The following is a 22485-nucleotide window of genomic DNA, read 5'->3' as shown; positions in this document are numbered from 1 at the left end:
TTATTCCTTTGCATTTTGAAGCATCTTAGATAAATAGAAACTCATAGAAAATGCAGCTTATGGAAGAAACCGCCATTACAATTTTATATATGTATGTACTTGCTAAATACAGAAACTTACACGATACTATATAACTGATGTTATGCCCATCCAAGTGTTAATGGTTAGTGAATGCAAGTCAAAATAACTCTACATTTTGCCACAATTGTTTTCTATTTGTACTCTGTGCAATTTTCGATAAAAAGCTGTGTGCTTTGTCGGTAACCTGCACTCTATGAAAAGTGAAGCTTTCATTATTAGTAAATTGCCATCATTAGTAAATTGCCATCATAATATCCATCACTTTTAAATTCAGTTAATTCATTTCAACTTACAAACGAAGTAACGAGCATAATGTCACTTTAACAAAATATATCAAAGGTCAATTACAAATAGGTAGGTTATATTATGAATACGAATGATGTTCATGTGTGTGTAGCATTAGTGATCTGTTGTCTACACTTTATGCAAATTCCTTCATTCTGCATACTTGAGCAATTTCCTCTTCACATCATGTTATTTACGACAATAACCCTACGAAAAGAAATTTGTAAAAGCATACTTATGAAATATGACAGTCACTTGACTAACTAATGTTATCATAAAAAGAATTCAAATCTGCATCCAAAATATGTTATACGCCAATAATCTTGATAATGATTCATACTATTTTGGTACAACCACCTTTTATTGCATGCAGGCAGGTCCTGTTCTTATGCAAAGTGTCATTTTTTCGGGAGCAGCTGCTGAGAGTAAAAGTCGTATCTAGGAAGTAATTATTATTTACTATGTACCATAGACGCAATTATAAATACAAAACAAAGTAATGAATTTTATTCTTACCTGCTACACATGCGGTAAGATAGCTTGCAACTGTCCCAGCTACAAGAAGTCTAAAGCCAAGCCTTGTTATTTCCGGTAATCTTTTCGGGATAAATGCCGTCACTAGACCAAACGTTATTCCGATTGTTGGAAGCGAAGCAAAACCACACAAAGCATACGTCACGATGATTTCTGATCTTTCCTGGTGAGCAAGATGTAACATTTTGAAAAAGACGAAGTGTTTGTTTTTTCTTATAGTGTTATATTACGTTTTCCAAAAACGCCAGGCAAAGTTTTTGAAATACGTATCAATGGAAAGATTAGCATTATTTCTTAAGCTGTTGATACTTAAAAAATACAGTTTTGTACGCAATAAAATCAAACAAATAACAAATTTTGTATCAACAAAATTATAAATTTTATATCAATAATGTATTAACAAAATTATAAATTTTGTATAATACAAAAACGCGCTTTAGATCTGAAATTTTAATACCACATTTTACATACAATGCAGTGTAAATCGTTATACACATGATAAAGCTTAACAATGATTTTATGGCGTTTTGTCATAAATGATACGCTCTTGTGAGCAATCTCAGATTTAATAATGAATGCAAACCGAGAAGATTCCTCCAACTAATGTTGTATTCCAGTTTGGTAAGAAAATGTCGTCAGATCTCTCGTATGTTAACGTGTGATTAAACATGGCCGTGTATTTATTTAAAGCCTCTTTATTTGCCATCACCCGTCCCAGATATATGTACGGAATTACAGGACTTGATAACGTACGTAGTCCCATAAACTCGCCAGCTCTAAGACAATCTTCACTATCAACGCCCATGAGGAATACAAATGGATAAAACATGTAGGATAGAATAAGCTGAAAGAAAGAATAAGATAAAATTTGAAACATAAACATACGAACAAATTTCTTGATCTTGTTTCGTAACAGCCTACGAAAGGTTTGCCGAAACAATAACTGAAGTAATTACACATTATGTTAATTAGCACACTTAATATATACGAATAAAAGTCGTTCAACAATATTAAAACGAGTAAATAATACTAACAGTTAATGAATAGTTCGTCTTTGGGATCACATGAATTCGACGAGATGCTGTTTGTATTTGAAGTTAATTTATTTATATCCTTTTGAATAAATCTTATAATTAAGATGCAATAAAATTCTAACGTCACTTTTGTACATAATGAAAGAAATAGACAGGAAGCATTTTGTTTCAGACTTCCTCATGCTATCATATCACTGAGATTTGTAAATATAAGCCTCACTTATGGACGGTAACTTGCACTTTCCAGTACCGTCCATGAACAGGCTCAATCAAACCAAGCCTGCAACATTTTCAATTATGCCGTGTTGGACTTTCTTTACGGATTCTGTATTTATCTATTTTAAGATCACATCCGTGTTATTTGTGCCGTGTGGCGGCTGTAAAAAGTCTCCCCGTACATTTAATCAATGATGTTATATTTTCGATCCTTGAAGATCGTTCAGCACGACATTATTGTTGTGCTTGTGGTATTTTTAGTTTCAACTTTTCGGCATTTTCTAGTTGGGTGGTTCCAATATTCCTACTTGAATAATGTTGAATCACCCTTAGGATATGTTGCCTGCTTTTTAAATTTGTCTTTTGACGTCTTATCTGTGATACGCAGGCTTCATAACCTCAGATCCCCTTTCAAAATTCCATTTTATTTAGTTCCGCCCATTGTTTTCTCGTTTAGGGCACACGCATTTTTTTACTTGGGGACCATATGCCGCTTTTCATGGAATGGCACTAACGTGTCACATTGAAGGTTCCATGATAACCGCCATATGAACACATCTGCGGATGTTTCAAAATTCTAAATTTTACCAGTTCATGTTAAATGTTGAATTCTGCTTAAGCCGGTGCTAGGGGGCGTGGACGTTAACTTGCACTTTCCAGTACCGTCCATGAACAGGCTCAATCAAACCGAGCCTGCAACATTTTCAATTATGCCGTGTTGGACTTTCTTTAGGGATTCTGTATTTATCTATTTTACTCAATTCAAGGTGTTTTTTCTTCATATAAAACAGTGCTAGTGCTTCTGTCTTCCCTTAAATGCCTACATATGACATAGAATAAACTTATTACACAGGCAACGTCATGTCTGTCCTACTAGATAATAAACTTACGTTCATTGTTACGTGTACGTTCACTCTGTCGCCAAACCACTGGACAGTTTGGTTGAGCAATTGAATGACAGCAAGGCTAACTATCAGCAGACCCACAATGCTTGCTGATAACTTAACACCCTGTGCTGTTCCCGTTACAAGAGCTTCTCCGACACTTCCCGGCTTTGTGTAAGTACTGCAACAAATAATGAAGAAATATAATTACATTTTGTTAAGATAAGTGTTGCGTGCTTTTTACATATTAATAATTTAACAGATTTATCGGAACTTCACTTCAGTGTTGTTACATTTTTCGGGTCCTTCGGGATCATTGATGCCAGCACTTTAAGTGTTGAGAACTGAGTACCACTCAACCGGTGCTACCGGGCGTAAGGGATTTTACACTTTTTTCATTATCCCTCATGTACAGACTCAATCAAATTAAGTCTGCAATTTTCGTGTAATTTTGTTGTGAATAATGTTTCTGAGGGAAGATTTTTGTATCGACATCATGTTGAGACAGTCAAATATGAATCAAAAATCATACAAATGTTCTCAAATGTTAACCGTGCTTTTATTTTTAAACACGAAGATGTTTATCATCAAAGCTTTGCTTCAAAGCATAAATCTATAGCAATTTATAAAGTATGCTGCCAAAATTATAATTCAAATTAATCTTCGTACACGAAAACAAAAGCTAAATGTTCACGAGTAAAACAACAAAGATAAAATAATACAACAATTAAGATATACGAGTACAGTAAATAAATGAAAACAACAATAGAAATAAATAGAGAAAAAACAGAATCCCTAAAGATTAAAGATCCCTAAACAAAACATACACTAAAATATACACGAGTACAGGACTAAAATTTACACGGATACATCAGTAAAACACTGTAGTAAAGCAATAAAAGAAATAAATGATAACAACAGTAAACTTAACGAGTGCATAAGAAAAAATAATACAACAGTAATAATACACAAGTAAAACAGTAAAATACTTTTAAGCAATTAAAAAATACATGAGTAATGATACAAACCCAGTTATTGCCTCCATTTTTCTTGAAAAAGTATTTCCGTCCTCCTTATCAAAAGATTTGTCTTCCTTTACAACCCCAGGACCAGCGTCGTTGGTGTCAGGAAAATGATTTTCTTTATGTTCTTCGTCAATAGTTGATACAGTATAAACACTTCCATTTGTCGCCGAAACAAGGGCCACTTCATGAGCTTTCTCAGTAATGTCATATTCCTCTGTATCCGGGAACACAATTTTAGCACAAGCTAATGCTGCAGGTGCCGACATGGCTGAAGCCGCTAGTAAATATTTTATGGGAACCTGTTGTTGAAAGTATTTAATGATATTAGTGCCACACATCAGTTATTTATTTTCTTCCGGCAAAATATTACTTCAGTTATGATTCTAAAATCATCAGGTGCATGAAACAGTGAATCAAACATACAGTCAAAAACTTTCATAAGCCGTTTCACTGTAAATCAATTCTGACTGGCTCCTTAAAACAAAATGTTCTCCGATTTCTCAGAATGTATCATGTCTATATTAAAGGAAATACATGTTCATCTTTTCTACAGTTTGCTATCTTGTTTGACAAATGGTTTCCGGACAATCACCATTTGCTTCTATGTTGTCTAAAAAATATATATTATTTTGCTTGAAAACTTCCAATCATAAAGGTGTGACATTAAAGTTGCCTGAAAATGTCTAACCACGTCTTATATACAAATATTTGGAAACGTGATCCTCCGGAAGCATTAAAAACAGCAAAATTGTAAGAAAATTGCCTACTCGGATTGATTGAGTTTGTACTTGAGAGATAATGAAAAAGTGTAACAACTCTCACGCCCTCTAGCACCGATTTGAGCGATACTCGGTATAACAATTATCTATATATTGAATTCTATCATTGTAATATAGTTTTACTTAGTGCTCTTTTAGTATAACTTAATGTTTTAATTGTGTATAAATGTGGACTTCTTATCCATCGTTAAGACTTTACTATGTGTCATTAATTGTTTGCTAATTCATAAGTGGCGATACATGTTTTATGTTGATTTTTTTAGAGTGCATCCAGTACATTTATTCAAATTATGCCCATTTTTTCTTATAATTCTACTTATAATGGTCATGTGTAATGTATATGTATACATTTTTGTATTGATGTTATGAATTGTTGATGGTTGAACTTACTTACAAGATGAAAGATCAAATTAAACTTATTTAACTAATCTAAAGACCACTGTGGTCTTTATGTGTTTAAGCAAAGAGGTATTATTAATTTGCTGGCACATGTAATAATCATCATTTTATCAAGCCTGTTCCCGACAATTGACTGAATATGCATTACGTATACGTTGTATGCATAACTGCTTTGCGCTATGCTATGCAATTTATAAGTTGCGTCATATATTTCGAATTAATCTTTTATGAACCGTTTTGATATCACCACACGTAGCTACGGCTTAATCTCTTTGCTTCCATGCAGATAGTAGCAACATTATTACTAATACAGACGTATGTAATGGGTAACTGCACTGAATAACTAATTAAAATAAACTGTAAATAGTACATACCCCGAAAGCCATATATTGTATAAGATTTGAACCTGCGCACGAGGCAAGGCCTCCTACACATATTGCAAATACACTAGATAGTGGCATTGTTTGTAGATACTCGTGCATAGTCGCGCCTGACTCCGCCTATATAGAAAACATGTAAAATTATTAATGTTCATTGGACATAAACGAAGAGCATGCATGTTTATTGCAAATGCTAAAGGATAATTACGCTTGTAAATAAATAAGCATTACTAAAATATCCAAAGTATAGGTGTCTTAGAATATAAAGAAATAATAAAAGGAATCATTATGACACTCTTCTACTATTTTTCTTGCTATTTGTTCTCTCTATTTGTTGTTTTTACCTGTCTATGAGGAACTTCATAATGAATATAATTATGCATTTTTGATTAAGACATTTTTAAGTTTATATTCAAGCCATGCAAAATAATATTTTTATTCTTTTGCAAAATGACTATGACTAAAGGGCGTAAAATATGGAAAGATCCAATATTCCTTTGAGGAGTAGCAAAGCAAAAAAACATTCACTATCCCACACAATGTAGTTTGGGCGTTTTTTAAATAAAATATCATGACATTGTCTAGATAAAATTTCAACACGAGCTCGTATGTAGTATTTTACTAGATGATTTATACATGCTTTGTCCGACAAAAAAACATCTAAGTAAAGTTTTTGCAATGTTTATCACGCTGCAATTTTAAACCGCTACAACGTATTGGCTTAAATTATAAACACACCGTTAACTGGTTGCAAGTTGATCCGTTGGTTGCGGGAAGAGCAATTGTACTTTTGGTAAATTTTTTATTCTGCAATCGACTGTTGCACAATATATCATAAGGAAATTATGTCTATAAAATTAGACTTAAAATGAATTTTGTGTGGGAGAGTTGCTATAAGTGGCTATTAATATATTTTGAATAATATAAGAAACAATACAATGACAAATATAATACAAGTGTCTGTAGATATTGGGCAACAAGAAATAAGGATACAATAAACTTACACCTCCTAGAAATATATTTGCAAACGCATTCATTGCTTCGGGGGCAGAAACATCGAGTATATACGCCATGGGAGTCCCAGCCAGCGTAACAATGAATTGTATTGCTCCAAGGTAGATGAGCACGTTCATCACGGCAACGAACACGATAATTGATGGGATAACCTTAAATAGAGCAACACAATTTGACCTTAGTAGTTATTAACATACCTAAATAACGTATATCTAGTGTACTAGAAAGTACTCGAAAAAAATGTCAGAGTTAAAATGTACTTTAATTAGTGTAACACAGCTGGATATCCACTCTTAGGATAAGTTGATGGTGACACCAAACTAAAGACATTTTGTTCGAATGTCTGGTCAAAGATGAATCGCATGTGGTCAAGTACCGGTCATTCTGATATAAGTGTTCTATATATTGACGTACTCAAATAATCAAAGAAGAAGTATGAGATGATGACCGCTGTCTAATTAGGTATATATAAGTCGAAATTAAGATACATGTGGCGCATATAACATTGATAAACAGTCTAGATAGTTTAAATCAATACCGCTGTGTATAGCGGACAGCTGAATAGTGATGGTTTCCAAATTCGGACATTTATCTTGAATATACTTTTGAGGATTACCAGTACATGTTTTTGTGTTTTTTCTTTTCTTTTTTTTTTTGGGGGGGGGGAGTGTAACATTGTTATAATATAATCGCTATTATGATCCATTAATGTTATTATTTTTCTTCTGAAAAGCTATCTAAGTATTTTTGTGCATTTTTTTTATTTCCAAAAGGTTACTCATTGGCCAATTACCTAAACGTTTTTTTTTTCTTCTGCTGCATTTTAACAATAAGTACTCTGCTTTATAGCAATTTGTTCTGTTACACTAATGCAGTGATTTAGTTATTTTGTATGGATTTCAAAATACTACTTTGTTTACATTTTGCTACTTTTATGACAAATAATTTCACATTTAGCACTTTTTTCTTCAGATACTTAACACCTGACTGGCTCTAAAACTATCACTTCAACGAAATAACATTTATCAGTGCCCTTTCGAAAGAAGAAAAAGAATTCATTATAGTTACAATATGATTATCTTATGGCATATGTTATTTCTTTAAATTAGTAAAAATAGAAAAGAGGGGTAATCTACTCATGGAATATATGTGTATTACTATAAGAGAGACATAAGGAATCCCTAAAGAAAGCTCAACAAGACAAAATTGAAAATGTTGCATATAAAACATATATAAAACTGATTGCGTTGATGGGATGATTTCTATATTCTATATACATACCCTCATAGCAAATTCGTGCATTGTATATGCTTTCCCAAACACGAAAGACGAGCCAACATCTGAATGTCCAATAAACTCCACCAAACGATCTGAAAACCACATCAGAGTAGTCGTACCTGAATTAAAAAAAAAACATTAACCTTTTTAAAAACAAAGGCACTGTATGTGAAACCATTCCCTAATCTATAAATAGAGTTTCCTCAGTTGAAGGTATTTTTAAGTTATAATCGGAAAATCTTTTTTATGTTTTTATTGTTGTTTACATCCTTTTGTTTTGTTGTTGTTGTGTTTGTTTGGTTATGGAGTAGTCAAAATTTAAGTAAGCATTGTTTCAATACGAAATGGTCAGTCACATAATGTCTGTCACACGTCCTTAGCAGAAGTTATCAAAACAACATCTTCGTCTTAACTATTAGGTTGACGTTAACCAAATTTCACAGGAATTATCTATGGATGACTCTCTACTAAGTATTAATAAATGATTTTAGTCTGATGCATTATAAGTTAACAAAAGCCAAACAAAACATAGAAACTCTTATGCCACAATATCTTTAAGGGGTTTTGGAGTTGGTTAAAACGTCGCATCAAAATTGTAAAGGTCATATTGCGATTCCAATACCCAGAGATTGGTATAAAGCGTCAACTTGTAGTACCCCACAATAGTCATATAACTCCTGCCCGTGGGATCACTCACTTAACATACATACAAAACAACATTTTTGTGTGAAACTTCAATGTCAAGGTGGAGCTTTACAACGGCCATATATAATATCAAAATACACGCCCCTAAGGTCAGAAAAGTATATCTCATGAAGGTCGTTCTGGGAGCATTGTGATAGAACAGTGGTGAATATCAGTGCTTATATACATGTATAATATACATGTAAGCAGCCCGGAACGTTGAGACATGTACATTGCACAATTATATCTGTAATTTAGACATCATACAAATTTTAATTTCAACATGTTTTTTTTTGTTGTTGTTTTATTTTTCATTTTACGCATTTTCTCAACAGTATTTCAGTCATATAGGCGAGTAGTTTCCTAACCTTCGTTCCTGGAGAGTTACACCAGTACTAGTCTACCTTCCTCCGTGCTAAACTACCAAAGCATCTCCCGGGGATCGAACCCACGCCAGATAGGTAACTGGATAAGAAGTCACCGACTCTAACCCCTCGACCACGGAGGCGGTATATCATTAGGCTTAATAACTTATACTGGTCGCCAATGAATAAATTGTATCAATATTCAGGCACTGTGCATGTAAAACTTAAATAACTCCCCTATACACTAGCGTGTATCATCAAGTTTTGATTAAGTTTAACATTCATGATGTAGTAATAAAACTATTGATATTGATGTGCTTAAAGATCACAACTTCAATCGCGACAAGAAAAAAGTAAATTTTAATTTAAAATTTATAAATTTTCAATCTATAAACATAATTATATCGTTGGGTTCTTAACAAGTCAAATCACTTCACGCTTCACTGTGAAGTTCTGAATCAAATATGCTTTATAATAATATGATAAAATACAAGTTTTGCAAAGATGTTTGAATTATTTTTACTGCGAATAGATTTTCTACACATGTAGTAGTAATACATGCACAAGAAATGTTGGTGAATATAATAACCAAATTCGATCAGACACGTATTTCTTTAAGATTGGACTGTTCATATAATACCACTTCGTGAGAAACTTATGTCTTTGATCGGTAAAAATAAAAATGTTTTAAATGTTTATTTTTTCTTCAAAGATAGGTCGTGAAAAAACTCTTTAAATGCACTTTAACATTAATTGTTCAGTAAGATAATAATACTTTCCAAACCCAAGGTTAACATTCCTTCTTGTATAATATCATATTACATGTTTTGAATTTTTTATCCGAGTTTATTGCTTGCCTTTTATAAGTCATTGCCCTCGATCAGTTTGATTTAGTTAAAATACGATGAAAATAACAAAACTATTTGTCCAATTAAGTATCCTTCCATTCAAAGTATGTCATAAACATCGAAATTCATTCATCTATATCTCAAATCTGTACTGACTTTTAACATGTACTCTTAAATGTAGTGGATTTTCATTGTTATGTCTTATTTGTAGTATGACCCGGGTCAATGTCCTCGGTATGTTGTAAAAGTAGAATGTCGTCACAACACAATAAACAATACTATTATATTAAATGACTGGAAAGGTTAACCCATTCTGTTATCATTTCGAAAATTAAATCTAAAATATAAAGTTTAAACACAGAGTGAAATAAAGTCGTGCATTTATAGAAATATTATATTCGATCAACGTGTTTCTTCCACATTGAGGGTTTTTTAAGTTTGTTTAACTAACAAATATTTTTTTCTGCCAGATAACTTATTCTCACTGTTAAACCCTTTATTAGTGAAACTACTTCTGTTTAATTAAAATCAGTATGCAATAAAAACGATTCATATTCAAGTTTCATTTTTACATACCAACTTTGAAATGCAGAATAAACCAGAGCAACTACAATATTATTTTTTTATTTAATTTGTTCTTACCTGCTTTAGTTTTCAGAACGAATAGCCCCAAGAGGCATTGTAGAATAGTACCATAGAAAACACAATGCCAGTTAATCTGTCAATGAAAAAATGAAAAAAATCATAATTATAAAAAGGTAATTTATCATCTTTTTTAATTTGAAAAAGTATAATTTATTTATCTTTAAATGTGTATGTTGTAAGTTGTAGTCGCATTTTTCACCGTAGCTACATATATGAACACTATAAAGCAAATCAGTTGAAAAAATATCATATGTATATCTAACGAAAATAAGCAAACAAAAGATAGAAATAACAGTGCACAAATGTAACTAAACCGGTACGACTTAAGGCTTCACTTGTTACTTGTATCATAGACACCAGTGAAAATAAGGAAGCAGTTTAAGATAAAATTTTACACTGAAAACAAAGAAAATACAAGTATACATTTTCTTTCAGCATTTTTTCTCAATATTTCATTTATAAGTAAATATTTATAATTATCTTTTATAATATTTATAATATTTCTTATATGTTACACTTTAGTTCCATGGTAAAATAGGTAGGAAATACATACCCGTCGTCTGTTATTTGAAAGAAGCACCATGAGTAGAATGTAAACAGCAATTCCACCGAGGGGAATCAGGTTCTTGGCTTCCTTCATGGCGACATTGACAACGACATAAGCGATGAACAAACAGGTCCATATGAAATACAACGACCTGAAGTGAAATGAAATAGAAAAAAAAGATTTGTAAGTACGAATATGACTGTTCTAGTTTCTTCACCTAGCAACATACCTGATTGCTCTTCAAATGGCATTATGTCCATCCAAGTTTCAATAATGGGTGTACAGATCAATGTCATGATAACTTTAGATTTGCAACAATTGCTTTCAATTTTTTTTTCATGTGTATAATAAAAAACAGAAAATTCTATAAATATCCGTAAACGTTCAATTGATAAAAAAAAGAGTGGGACAGTCATTTTATATTTTAGACAGTTGTTTATTTAATTATACTAAACATTTTCAGTAAATGGCCATTTTAATAGCCAATCTTTTTAAATTTATGTACAATTTAGGATGTAAATGTAATAAAAATAATTTTTAATACTAATATAGTGCCGAACAGAACAGCGTAGAACCATGTCACATTTTGTGTAATAAATAAACTGACTCTTCTGGCATAGGCAAGTCCCTTTTTCTACAGCTAAGACTAAAATAGTTTATGATATATGGTTTCTTTGCAAACAATAAAGGGCCACTTAACATGCTTTTGCAGGACACTCCTTAAAATACTAGTTCAAATTTTATCGTGAAATTTAAATGACAATCCGGATTATACAAATGCGTTATGATTAATGGTATAACTTATGCAAAACATTTGTTATGATGTAAATACCGGATAGACTGTTGATTTTTTTTTTTGATAAATGTGCATTACATACAGGATATTGAATGAATGTAAGTTTAATACTGAATTTATTGAACGACTTGAATAAAATTGTAATATTCGAGCCTTTGGCGAGCATGTAATTATTAAATTCAACGAGTTCGATGAATTTATTATTTTTAACTTACATGGATTAACTATTTTGGTTTATACAAATTTATTTCAGTTCGATTGTGTAGGAAGCTATAAGCTTATAAACACACTTTTGAATCCGTTCCTGGAACCAACCAGTACTAAGCAATTAGTGTAAAGTTTCTTGCTCAAGGAAACAACGACTTGCCCCTGTCAGGGTTTGAACCCATGCTGCTAGCGATCATAAGACGACTAGTCCGAAGCGTTAACCACTCGGCCATGCCGCCACTTAACTATTTTATTGATCACATACCAAAAATAAAGACCGTTTGAAGTGAAAAGCACCATTGGCGCGCTTATAGTAACGTAAGAACGCTAACTTTAAGCTCTTCTTAACATTAAAAATTACATCACATCAAAATATATGCACGGCCGTGCAATACCATTTTTACGGAGTGGTAAAAGCGGAACAGGTATGTGATAGATTTATTTATTACATTGGTTGTGAAGTGTAATCTTTTATGTTAAAGGTTTGGTTTTCCCCTTTTATGGTAGTCTAGAAATGTTCATTATAATTTATGTAACTTGTCAGTCACTTATGAGACGTTTCGCACTTTTCGACCGTAGTGCACTTAGTTGCGTATTTGCACCTTTACAGCGATTACTATTATTGTTTTGTATTTCATTGTGGTTTATTTGTTAAAGTTTGGTGACGAGATATAAAACACTTTATTACTCGTTATGCACTTCATGGTTACCGAACATGATGAATGTAAAAAGCAAGTACAATATTAAAAATGTTATCTGATTTTCAAACTACTCATACAAAAAAGCCATTTTGATATTAAAATTGATGCGGAAGCTTCTTCACGTAAATACCTTCCCAGTATATTAGAAAAATTAAATAAAAACTCTACATAAAAATAAAACTGAGAAAAAAATATAACATTTTACAACAGAAGTTTGATACAATGTCCATAAAAATAATTCCGAGAAACAAAGGTTACAAGTTCAAGATTAAAGGAATAGGCTGCTACTTCGAAGATGAAAGTATGGTCATTAAACTATAATAAGAAATGAAATAATAATGACTATGATATATGATAAAGATTATGTTCAAATGAATACAAAAAAGATCTAGACAAATATTAAATCTTTGCTTGCGACGACACAAAAACTAGCCTGTCTCACCATATAATGTCAGAACAACGCCAGACGAACGTCAGCACGACGTCATAACAACGTCAGGACGTCAGAACAACGTCATAACAACGTTATGCGTTGTTTTTTACCCAACGTCATAATTATAAAGTATGCATGCTTGAAGACTGACATTAACATTTCACAGTTCAATTGATTAAAGTGAATTGTTAAAAATCTGTATTTCCATGAATAATTCTGTATGAGGTATCATACATAACAAAAGAAACGAAAGAAGTGTACACATAACTTGATGGTAAGTGTGACATATCAGTATATTATTGTTAATAAACTGTTTTAGAACCAGATATAATAATTCAGTATATAAATGTACATACTCAATCGCATAAAGCTTTGTCCACATTTGTTAAGAAATATTTATAGAAAATCTCAGTTATACATTTTTATCGATTGTTTGTTTGTTTTGTGTGTTTAACCCACTTTGAAGCAGCAGTGGACGGAAAACCCAATTCCGAAGCAAGTCAAGTTCTGCTCATATAAGTTCTGCAGGATCAAGGTTTTTAAAAGGATGTTTAACAGAAAGAGTAAAGAGAAAGATGTTTAAAGAAGTGGATTTCTTAGCATTAATTGATATTAACATGCATTGTATACAGTAATTGAGCCAATCTCCAGAAGTATTGTAAAGTTCATAAACAAAAAGAAATTGTTTTTTTAGAGGAAGTAGTTTTGTAAAATATACAAATATGGCGATTTATAACCTTATATCCAAATTTGTCAAGATATGAAGATATTTATCTTATAACGTATGTAAACGGTGTAGAACCCTTGCTCTAAAAATAGTAAAATGCCTTCATATTTCACATAATACATTCATAATTTTACCTTGGTTGTGACTGTTTATGTGTTTGTATAATTGTTGGCTATTTAAGAATTTATTTGTCTGTACTAGAAGGGCACCGCTTTAATTAATAAATAACATAGTTACCATACTTAAAATGAAAAAAGAAACAAATGTTTTCATGTACATACCAGCGTATAATTTTTGGTCGTTTACCAACTGAATAGAAATTATACAGTTGTCGACGAAACGCTTTCCATGCCCTCGAGAAAGATTCCAAATTGTTGATAACTCTCCAAATTATGCAAATTATTCCGAAAATAGTAAACACTGTGAGTCGAATTGATGGTTCGTCTCCAAAATTACAGTACATAGCGTAGCCATAATACGCAAGGTAGAGAGCCAAAATCAAAATGTTCCTCCCTGTCTTTATTTGTTGCTTATTTTTCTCTAAGAAATTACTGATTCCTTCAGAAAACGAATCATCGCTAGCAGCGTCCGCCTTGGAAGCATTAGTAAACTCCATTACGACCCTATTGCCTTCCGTCTTTCCGTCTACAACTGGTCCGAAATCATACGATTTCATTTTAAATCACACAAACAAATTTATAGAATACTCAAACAATCCTTCCCCCACTTTACTTGCAAACTATTTAACAAAACAAATTCAAATGAAATGCTATCATGTATTACTCAATAGCTGTTGTACGTATGTATGCCCCGTTCACAGTTTATTTAATATATATCAGATATTGAATAGTGTAAAACTGACAGTCTTTGTATTGAAGAAACCAAATTCATAAAACGTAACACCACTTTTGAAACACGTGTTACGCATTCAAATTGTAAGTACTGGGTGGGTAACTGCACCAATAAAATGAAGTAGAACTGTTTTCGCAAAACGAACAACAACTGCTTTTTTATTCTTATAGTACCTATGTTCACTCGTATATTTCTCTCGCATTCACCCTTGAAGTATTTTAACCTAAAATCAACTTTGATCTACACATCAAAGATAACAATCGCAAACCATAATTGGACGAGTTTTTTATCATTATTATTTTATATTTCATTTGCGTAGTATCAAAAACAACGGTTTTTAAACAAAGGTTTTTAGTCGAACTGTATATCAAACTTTTAAGGTTAATTAATTGTTTATTGTATGATATGTTCATAGTTTAAAGTAAAAGATAAATTAAAACAAAAGTTGGAAATCTTAAGGAAAGTCCAAAATGGTAAAACTGAAAGTGTTGGTATGATTGAGCCTGTTATGGAAGTTGGTGGCAAGGAGAATGCCCATGTCCATGATCAGGCTATCATTTAAACTTGAAATGGTAAAATTGTGTATTAAAAAAAATCGGCAGATGTGTTCTATTGCACTCATCATGGGGTTTTCAATGTGACATAATGTTATTACTTAAGTTTTGTACGTTTACAACACGAGAACATTTTTCAGAAATATTTTTTTTTTCAAAAATAGACCCTACAACAGCAACAATTGATATTTATCTCGGATCGAAACGTTTGATTATGTTTTGTTGTTGTTTTTTGTTATTTTATTGTTTTGTTTTTTAAAAAGGGCGAGTGAAATTTACTTAAATTTGAAGATGACCTCAATATTGTTAAATTCATATGATTATGAATATATAATATTAATCAAGTGTGTTGGGTTACTACATTCATTATATCATTTAAATATGAAGTTAAATATCTGTGTGAGTACTAGTAAGTGTTTAAGATTTAATATAATTATGATGATATCTGTTCCAAATGTCATACGTTACTTTGGTTTCAATTGATTCAAACAAAGGAACTTTCTTTTTTTCTTCCGTTTCTTTCTTTCCTTTTTCTTTTTTTTTCTTTTTTTTTCTTTCTCCCTTTGGTTGTATTGTTTTATTTTTGTTTTGTTTTGCCCTCTTTTGATATTTTATGATAAGCTTATAAACTTTTGTTAAAAGAAAAGAACTTTTGATCTAAATATTTTATGAAGTGTTTAAAAACGAATAACCCAAACAAAACACGAAAGCACAATACAAGGTGGTCACCATTTAGATATCCGTTCAAGAAAATAATTAACAACGACAGAAGCGTTCTTTTTGAAGCAGTTGTTTGTTCATCTACTTATTTTTCTTCCTTTCATAAAAGCTGATGTTTTATCAAAACATATCAGACATTAAAATGTCCTTTATATATCTTTTATACTTTATTAACAAATTTCAAGCTTCAAACTTTTACCAAACAAAGATTGTTCGGTACAATTTGTTGTACAAAAGAAATCCTTGAGAAATACTGTGTAATAATACCTCGTTTTACATTACACGAACAGTACAATGTGAACAATAACGTTTAAGGTTGTACCTTCTTGTATTTCAAATTTTGCGATTTTATATGTTTTATTTTCTTTGTTTGTTTTTGTTTACAATTTCATAACAATTTAGTACAAAAAAGTCTTTTGCAACAGGCAAACTTAATATTATAAACTTTACTTGCCATACTTTACTTCAATTTCTAGGTATATGTTTTATAATATTGTTGTCCAGTAAAAAAAAAACCTTGAGACTTATTGCATAGTTATACGTCGACCCAAGTTGCACTTATTAATAGAATGTACTACTTATTTCTTTATTTGCACGAAACAGTATCTTCCAGTCTTCTTAGGTTGTATAATATGTTATGTACATAACAATTTAGTACTAACATGACTACTATAGCAAGCAAACTAAATATATAAAACTATTATGATACATTATTTAGGAAAATGATATCAAATTTGAGTGCGCTATTATAGAATAATGCACGTTTCGTCAAATGCAACAAAGGCCGGTAAGCTTGCTTGATTTATTATTGTAACCAACCTTTTAACAATAAACCGTACATTATGTACTACAACGCCCAAACATATGCATGTATCTATTTTCATTGGAAAGAGAATTTATACTTTATAATGAGCGTGGGAGTTTTCTAGCGACAGTTCATTTAGTATGGTTAACCATATGTATGGGTAAGAGTTCGTATTAAGACGACCGTAGGGAGTCTTATCGAACTCTTACCCATATAACTGCAAATCGGCTCTTACAACTCGATATCAGATAAAAATAAAGAAAGTGTCACCTCTTTAATTAAGCATAACATTATTTTTCCCCAGCAGTCACGTACAAACAAGGATGGGGTCCAAATACTTAATCTGGCATGTAAAACAATGAGTTTTCAACAATACCTAGGATTGTTAATGCAATTCATTCCTGTCATATGAAACAAAATAATGTTTTGCTTACTTTTGCTAGAAAATATAAACAGTCAGCAATTAATAATTAACATTTTTCTTAGAGTTAAAAGGATATCAAAAAGTTACTGTGTTCTCATTTGTCTCTGCGAGCTGAGCTCCACGTGCATTATGTATGTTATAAATTTGAATGTATCCTCACATTGCTACAGTGTTATCAGCCTTTTAAGAAACACCTGACCTGGCTAATTAAAACATGCCAATCACAATTTTCACTATCAGCACTGGTTTCTTCATGAAAAAAGCGGCTACACTAATTACTGCCGAGTTAGAGCCGATGTTACCTTTTTATCCCGTGCATATATCGCGTAATTATGCACTCGACTGCCCTGTATGCTGAAAGCGGGAATAATGTGAAGCGTGTAAAAATTTTAATTTCAACATCATTTTTGTGTCCTTCAAGTAATAACATGTTTCTGTACAATACGTTATACTATAGATATCAGATTTGCAACGTTATACCATCTTCATCTTTTGTACATTACTGTGAAGTACGGACAAACATATACTGAAATATCTGTTCAAGAGTTGTACTATACAGTAAAAACCCTCAATTAAGACCACCATCGGGACTGGTCCAAAGTGGTCTTAATTGCGGGGTGGTCTTAATTGTGAATATTCTTATTGCTTACATACTTTATGACCATGGTCTATTTTAGTCATGTTATATGAACAAACAATATGTATATTAACAATATAAAAGTATGTTATAATATATAATCTGATCTAAATATATTTCTGAGAAATTTAACATTAAATTCTATTTGGTCTGATTTGAATATTAGTTATTAAATGATAAATATAATTCACCTGTCAAATAAGAAATTAATTCTTCACAAAATAAATGTGCTGAAAGCAACATTAAACCACTCTAAAATTTACTTTCTCACCTTTTTTTCATACAATAACCCAAATAACAACAGTTGTTGACACCTTGTGAAATCAAGTGTCAAGCTTAAGAGCATTCAAGCAGATCATAACAAAATTTATGATAAGATAGGTGTTGACTTTAATATCAGTGGTCTCAATAGAGGGGTCAAATAAAGAATAAAACAATAAATTGGGCCTGAATCTGGTGGTCTTAAAAGTGGATAAGCGGGGTGGTCTTAATTCTGGATTATGTAACCATTGATATAAAGAACAGAAAATTCTGTTCTTTTAAAAAATGGTCTTAATAGCGGGGTGGTCTTAATTCCGGGGTGGTCTTAAGTAAGGATTCTACTGTACATGTATATACAAAATATATGTTAGTTTCGGACCAATTTTATCTGACTTGTGTCACTGAAATGGCAGATTTAAATACAGCATATTTACAAGATAACGAACAGTGCACATATTAACATACAAAGTCATTATCACAAAATAATTATAACTTTACAGGAGAAGGTCATAATAACAAATAATTCGAAAGAACGTAGAATAATGCAAATCTTTATTGATGTTTGTTTAAAACTCACGTACTTCATATCTGTTAATGATTGTCTGAATTACATGTTCTGTTCTGTAAATGTTTAGCTACCCAGATAAGATAATATAGTTTACCAATATTAATCTATGAAGTATTGTCACAACAAACGTAACTGAGCCGCGTCATGACAAAACTAACATAGTACGTTTGCGACCAGCATGGATCCAGACCAGCCTTAGCATCCGCGCAGTCTGATCAGGATCCATGCTGTTCGCTATCAGTTTCTCTATTTGTTATAGGGTTTGTAAGCGAACAGCATTGATCCTGATCAGACTGCGTGGATGCACAGGCTGGTCTAGATCCCTGCTGGTCGCAAACACACTATGTTGGTTTTGTCATGGCGCGGCTCAATTAATATTCAAATACAGTACATGAATCATTTAACTAATTTAGTTGAGGCAAGAGACGTAAATAAAATCACCTCAGACGAGTTTGTATTCCAAACAAACTGTTTTATTGTCTCTATTACATACCTATTATTTTTATATATCTAGTAGACCTCTTGAATACATATTTCAGTATATATCTTTGTACTTCATAGTTATGTACAAAACATAAAATGTCTATCAATTCGATGTAAAACGGGGTTGAGACTAAAGAGTAATTGTTAGAAATATCTTTTTTGCACTAATGTACATATAAATAAGTGTAATGTAGATCGGAGTGTTAAACGTTAAAAGATTTTAGGATTTTGTTGTAAAACGTTTTGTACTCAAACTTGTTATTATTCTAAATAAATGAAGCTTGAAATTTAAATTCTTACATTAACTATTTTAATGACATTTAAAGAATTTGCCGTGGTTATTTGGAATTCATACCACTGACCATTACAAGCAAAACTCAATTGTAATTATTTAAGAATAGCTTCAAGAAATATATATAGAATAAACTTTAGTACAATTCAAGTTTATTATATAGATAAGATATGACCGTTATATAAGTTGAATAAGTACATTTATATTCTTATTATAAAAAGTTTTCTAATTTTAGCCAGACTGCAGTTCATTGCAAACTCTGAAAAAAACTAATTATGTTAAATGATAATTATTGATAAAGTAAATTTTATTAAATTAATGTATGTGTTTTAAGTATATATGTTATCTCTGAGTACCAATTTAATGATTTCTTTTATATGATGTCTTGTCTTCAATTGTTATGATTTTATTTAGAAGACCGCACTTTAAATATATATAAGACATGGCAAATCTCGACGGTCGATCCACATAACCGGATTCGATAACTAACAAGTAATTATCAATTTCTCCATAAATAACCGACTACTTATCCTACAAGTTTCCTGAAACAGCGGTGAGAGGCAAATGACCATTAAACACAATGTCCGATCAGCTGTCACGGAGAAATGACGCCTTGTCCGAGGATGGAACCAGCGACCACTGGATAACTAAACTGATGCTATCCTCACTGGTTGGGGCGGACAGGATATAAGGAGTAGACATTCAACAGCAATAATAGTATATCAATAAAGAGAGATCACAGAGAAAATTATAAATAAAAGTATATCAGTGTGTTTAATATTTAATGTTATTTTACTGTTAACGGGAAAAAACTCTTATGACAAAATGATATTTCTGAACTAAGTTAATGCCCTGATGTAATGAAAACCGTTCTCGTATGTATACGGTATCTGTTGTACAAAAATACATGTAATAGGTAGAGATGAAATCATCTGATTTATGATAAATGTCATTGGTATTTGCAAATATACAAAGAGATACAGACATATTTTATTTCTTTTAAAAATGTGTTAGCTCTGGTAATATATTTTATTTTTTTTTTGAAAATAGATCATCTTTACTCCAACATTTAAATCCATGGAAATGCATATTTTATTTGATAAAATATTAAGTTACATATGTATTTGTTATCTGTGAGTAGGCTTGTACAATTTTTGTTTTATTGTGATTTAAATTATTTCAGAATACCAAGAACGAGTTAAATTTGTTAGTATATTTTATTAAAAAGCAATTGAGCATCCCTGAAATCATCGCAAAACCTACAAAAAATAGCAGCTGAATATTTGTTCCAAAACATTTTATTCTGTTTAGGTACAATATTCATGTATACATGAAACTACATTCTATGTCAGAAATCTTTCAATAAATAACCATAACCATTTATGAAAAGAACATATTTTTACTGTTTTCAATCTATTTTTATAAAATATTCTATGATATATGTATATAGCATTACACTTTAAAGGCAAGATGGTTAATGTCCATCTATTGGGACCGGCTCATGCAGTACTTCAAATAAATATGGGGGTGCCTTGAAAATTGTTAAAATAAATACATTAATGTTTGAATTTAAATTGATAAAAGACAGATTAATATGTGAATTTCCTTCCCTTGTTAAATTGAAAAATAATTTACCATTGAAAATATCTATTAAATCTTTGCGAGTACCATTTACTGGTAAATTCAATTTAGTTTAAAGCTGTGAAATAAAAACTTAATATACTTACAATTTTTATATAAAGCAGTGGCATAAATAAAGGAATCAAGAGGAGGGGTGGCCTGGTAAGGAAGTGTCTATAATTTAATGCTGGTTTGACCATGTCTCCTTATCAAATAGAAGTACATATTTCAGTTCCAGAAAGCGGTTGCAAGTCTGGTTCACGTAGGCTTCATCGAGCTAAAAGAAGTATAAACTACTTTTAATAAAGTATAAAACAGACATTGACTTTTCTTTGCAACATAGTTCTCTCCTACATAACAATAACACTTCATTTTGTCCAAAGCGAAACACACTAGCTTAATTGTTTCCACTTTTGCAATAGAGAATGACTAAATGCTGAAAAAAAGGAATAAAAACTCGATTGCTTTGATCTTCTAACACGTCTGCTAGCTCTTTGAAGTGCAAAAACATACTGAGGATGAAACGAACCTTGCCTTAAGCGATTTATAGATGCAAATGCGTCAGTAAACAACTAAAAGGAACACGTATAAGTGTTAATCATACTATGTACGTCAAGTAGAAAAAATATAAATATTAATGTGTATGTATCGAGAAAATAATGAAGTAATCAATGGGTGGTACAGAAATAAACAACGAAGGATCTTTAACAATTATGATTAATTTGATGACTCCACCAGTAAATCGTGAAAGCCGACAGCGACATAAACTCCACCCAATCATTTTAGAAACTTGTTAATTGATTTCTTAAAAAAAACATCTTTGGATAATTGCACGACCAGTGATACGCATTCTCAAAATATTCTATAAGAATTATTCTATAACAGACAATTGATTTTTATATATATCGTGATAAGTATATCATTCAATTATTTGAAAATATAACAAAAATATACAAGTGATTATTGATTGTTATAAAACAAAATGTGCAAAAATAGGATTGTTGTAGAAAACGCTCAAAATCTAGCATGCTTGTCAAATATTGACCATCATCCAAGAATCAGGTTCCAGCTTTGAAAGGAAAGTATAAAACTATAAATGTAATATAAATCCAAATAATTTGTTACAATAATTTACAGTTGGGCAGGCTTTGGACCCTTTACAATTTAATACAGCAGCATTGTCATGAGCATTTTTAACACAGCCCATCAAATTATTTTAAACATATAACTGAATCTTTTACTCTTCACAAGATATTTTTTCACTCTCATAATTATTTTTACTGGGTGTTTTTTTTAAAAATCAAATCCCCGAAGAACAAAACAATTATCAGCAAGTCCTAAGAAAAGTGAAGATGGCGTTGCAAGAACCTGCACTGTCCCAGATAACACCTAAAATGAAAACAAAAT

At 31.4% G+C, this 22485-nt stretch overlaps 1 protein-coding gene across 1 annotated transcript; it reads right to left on the bottom strand.

Moving 5' to 3' along the window:
- Positions 1 to 314: 314 nt before the first annotated feature.
- LOC132720224 (solute carrier family 28 member 3-like) lies at positions 315 to 14779 on the bottom strand. Its single transcript, XM_060704300.1, has 11 exons — positions 14144 to 14779; positions 11005 to 11149; positions 10449 to 10524; positions 7913 to 8028; positions 6622 to 6783; positions 5612 to 5737; positions 4063 to 4358; positions 3041 to 3215; positions 1484 to 1744; positions 883 to 1063; positions 315 to 573 (listed from the first exon to the last, which is right to left on the bottom strand). The coding sequence occupies exons 1-11, from the start codon at positions 14536 to 14538 to the stop codon at positions 560 to 562; spliced, it is 1947 nt and encodes a 648-aa protein (XP_060560283.1). The 5' UTR covers positions 14539 to 14779; the 3' UTR covers positions 315 to 559.
- Between the last annotated feature and the right edge of the window lie 7706 nt (positions 14780 to 22485).

This window comes from Ruditapes philippinarum, unplaced genomic scaffold, assembly GCF_026571515.1.
Source record: "Ruditapes philippinarum isolate M1 unplaced genomic scaffold, ASM2657151v2 ctg8385_1_1_1_1, whole genome shotgun sequence".
NCBI lineage: Eukaryota > Metazoa > Mollusca > Bivalvia > Venerida > Veneridae > Ruditapes > Ruditapes philippinarum.
The sequence above is the reverse complement of the archived record's forward strand: the minus strand, read 5'-3'. Positions and strand labels throughout refer to the sequence as shown.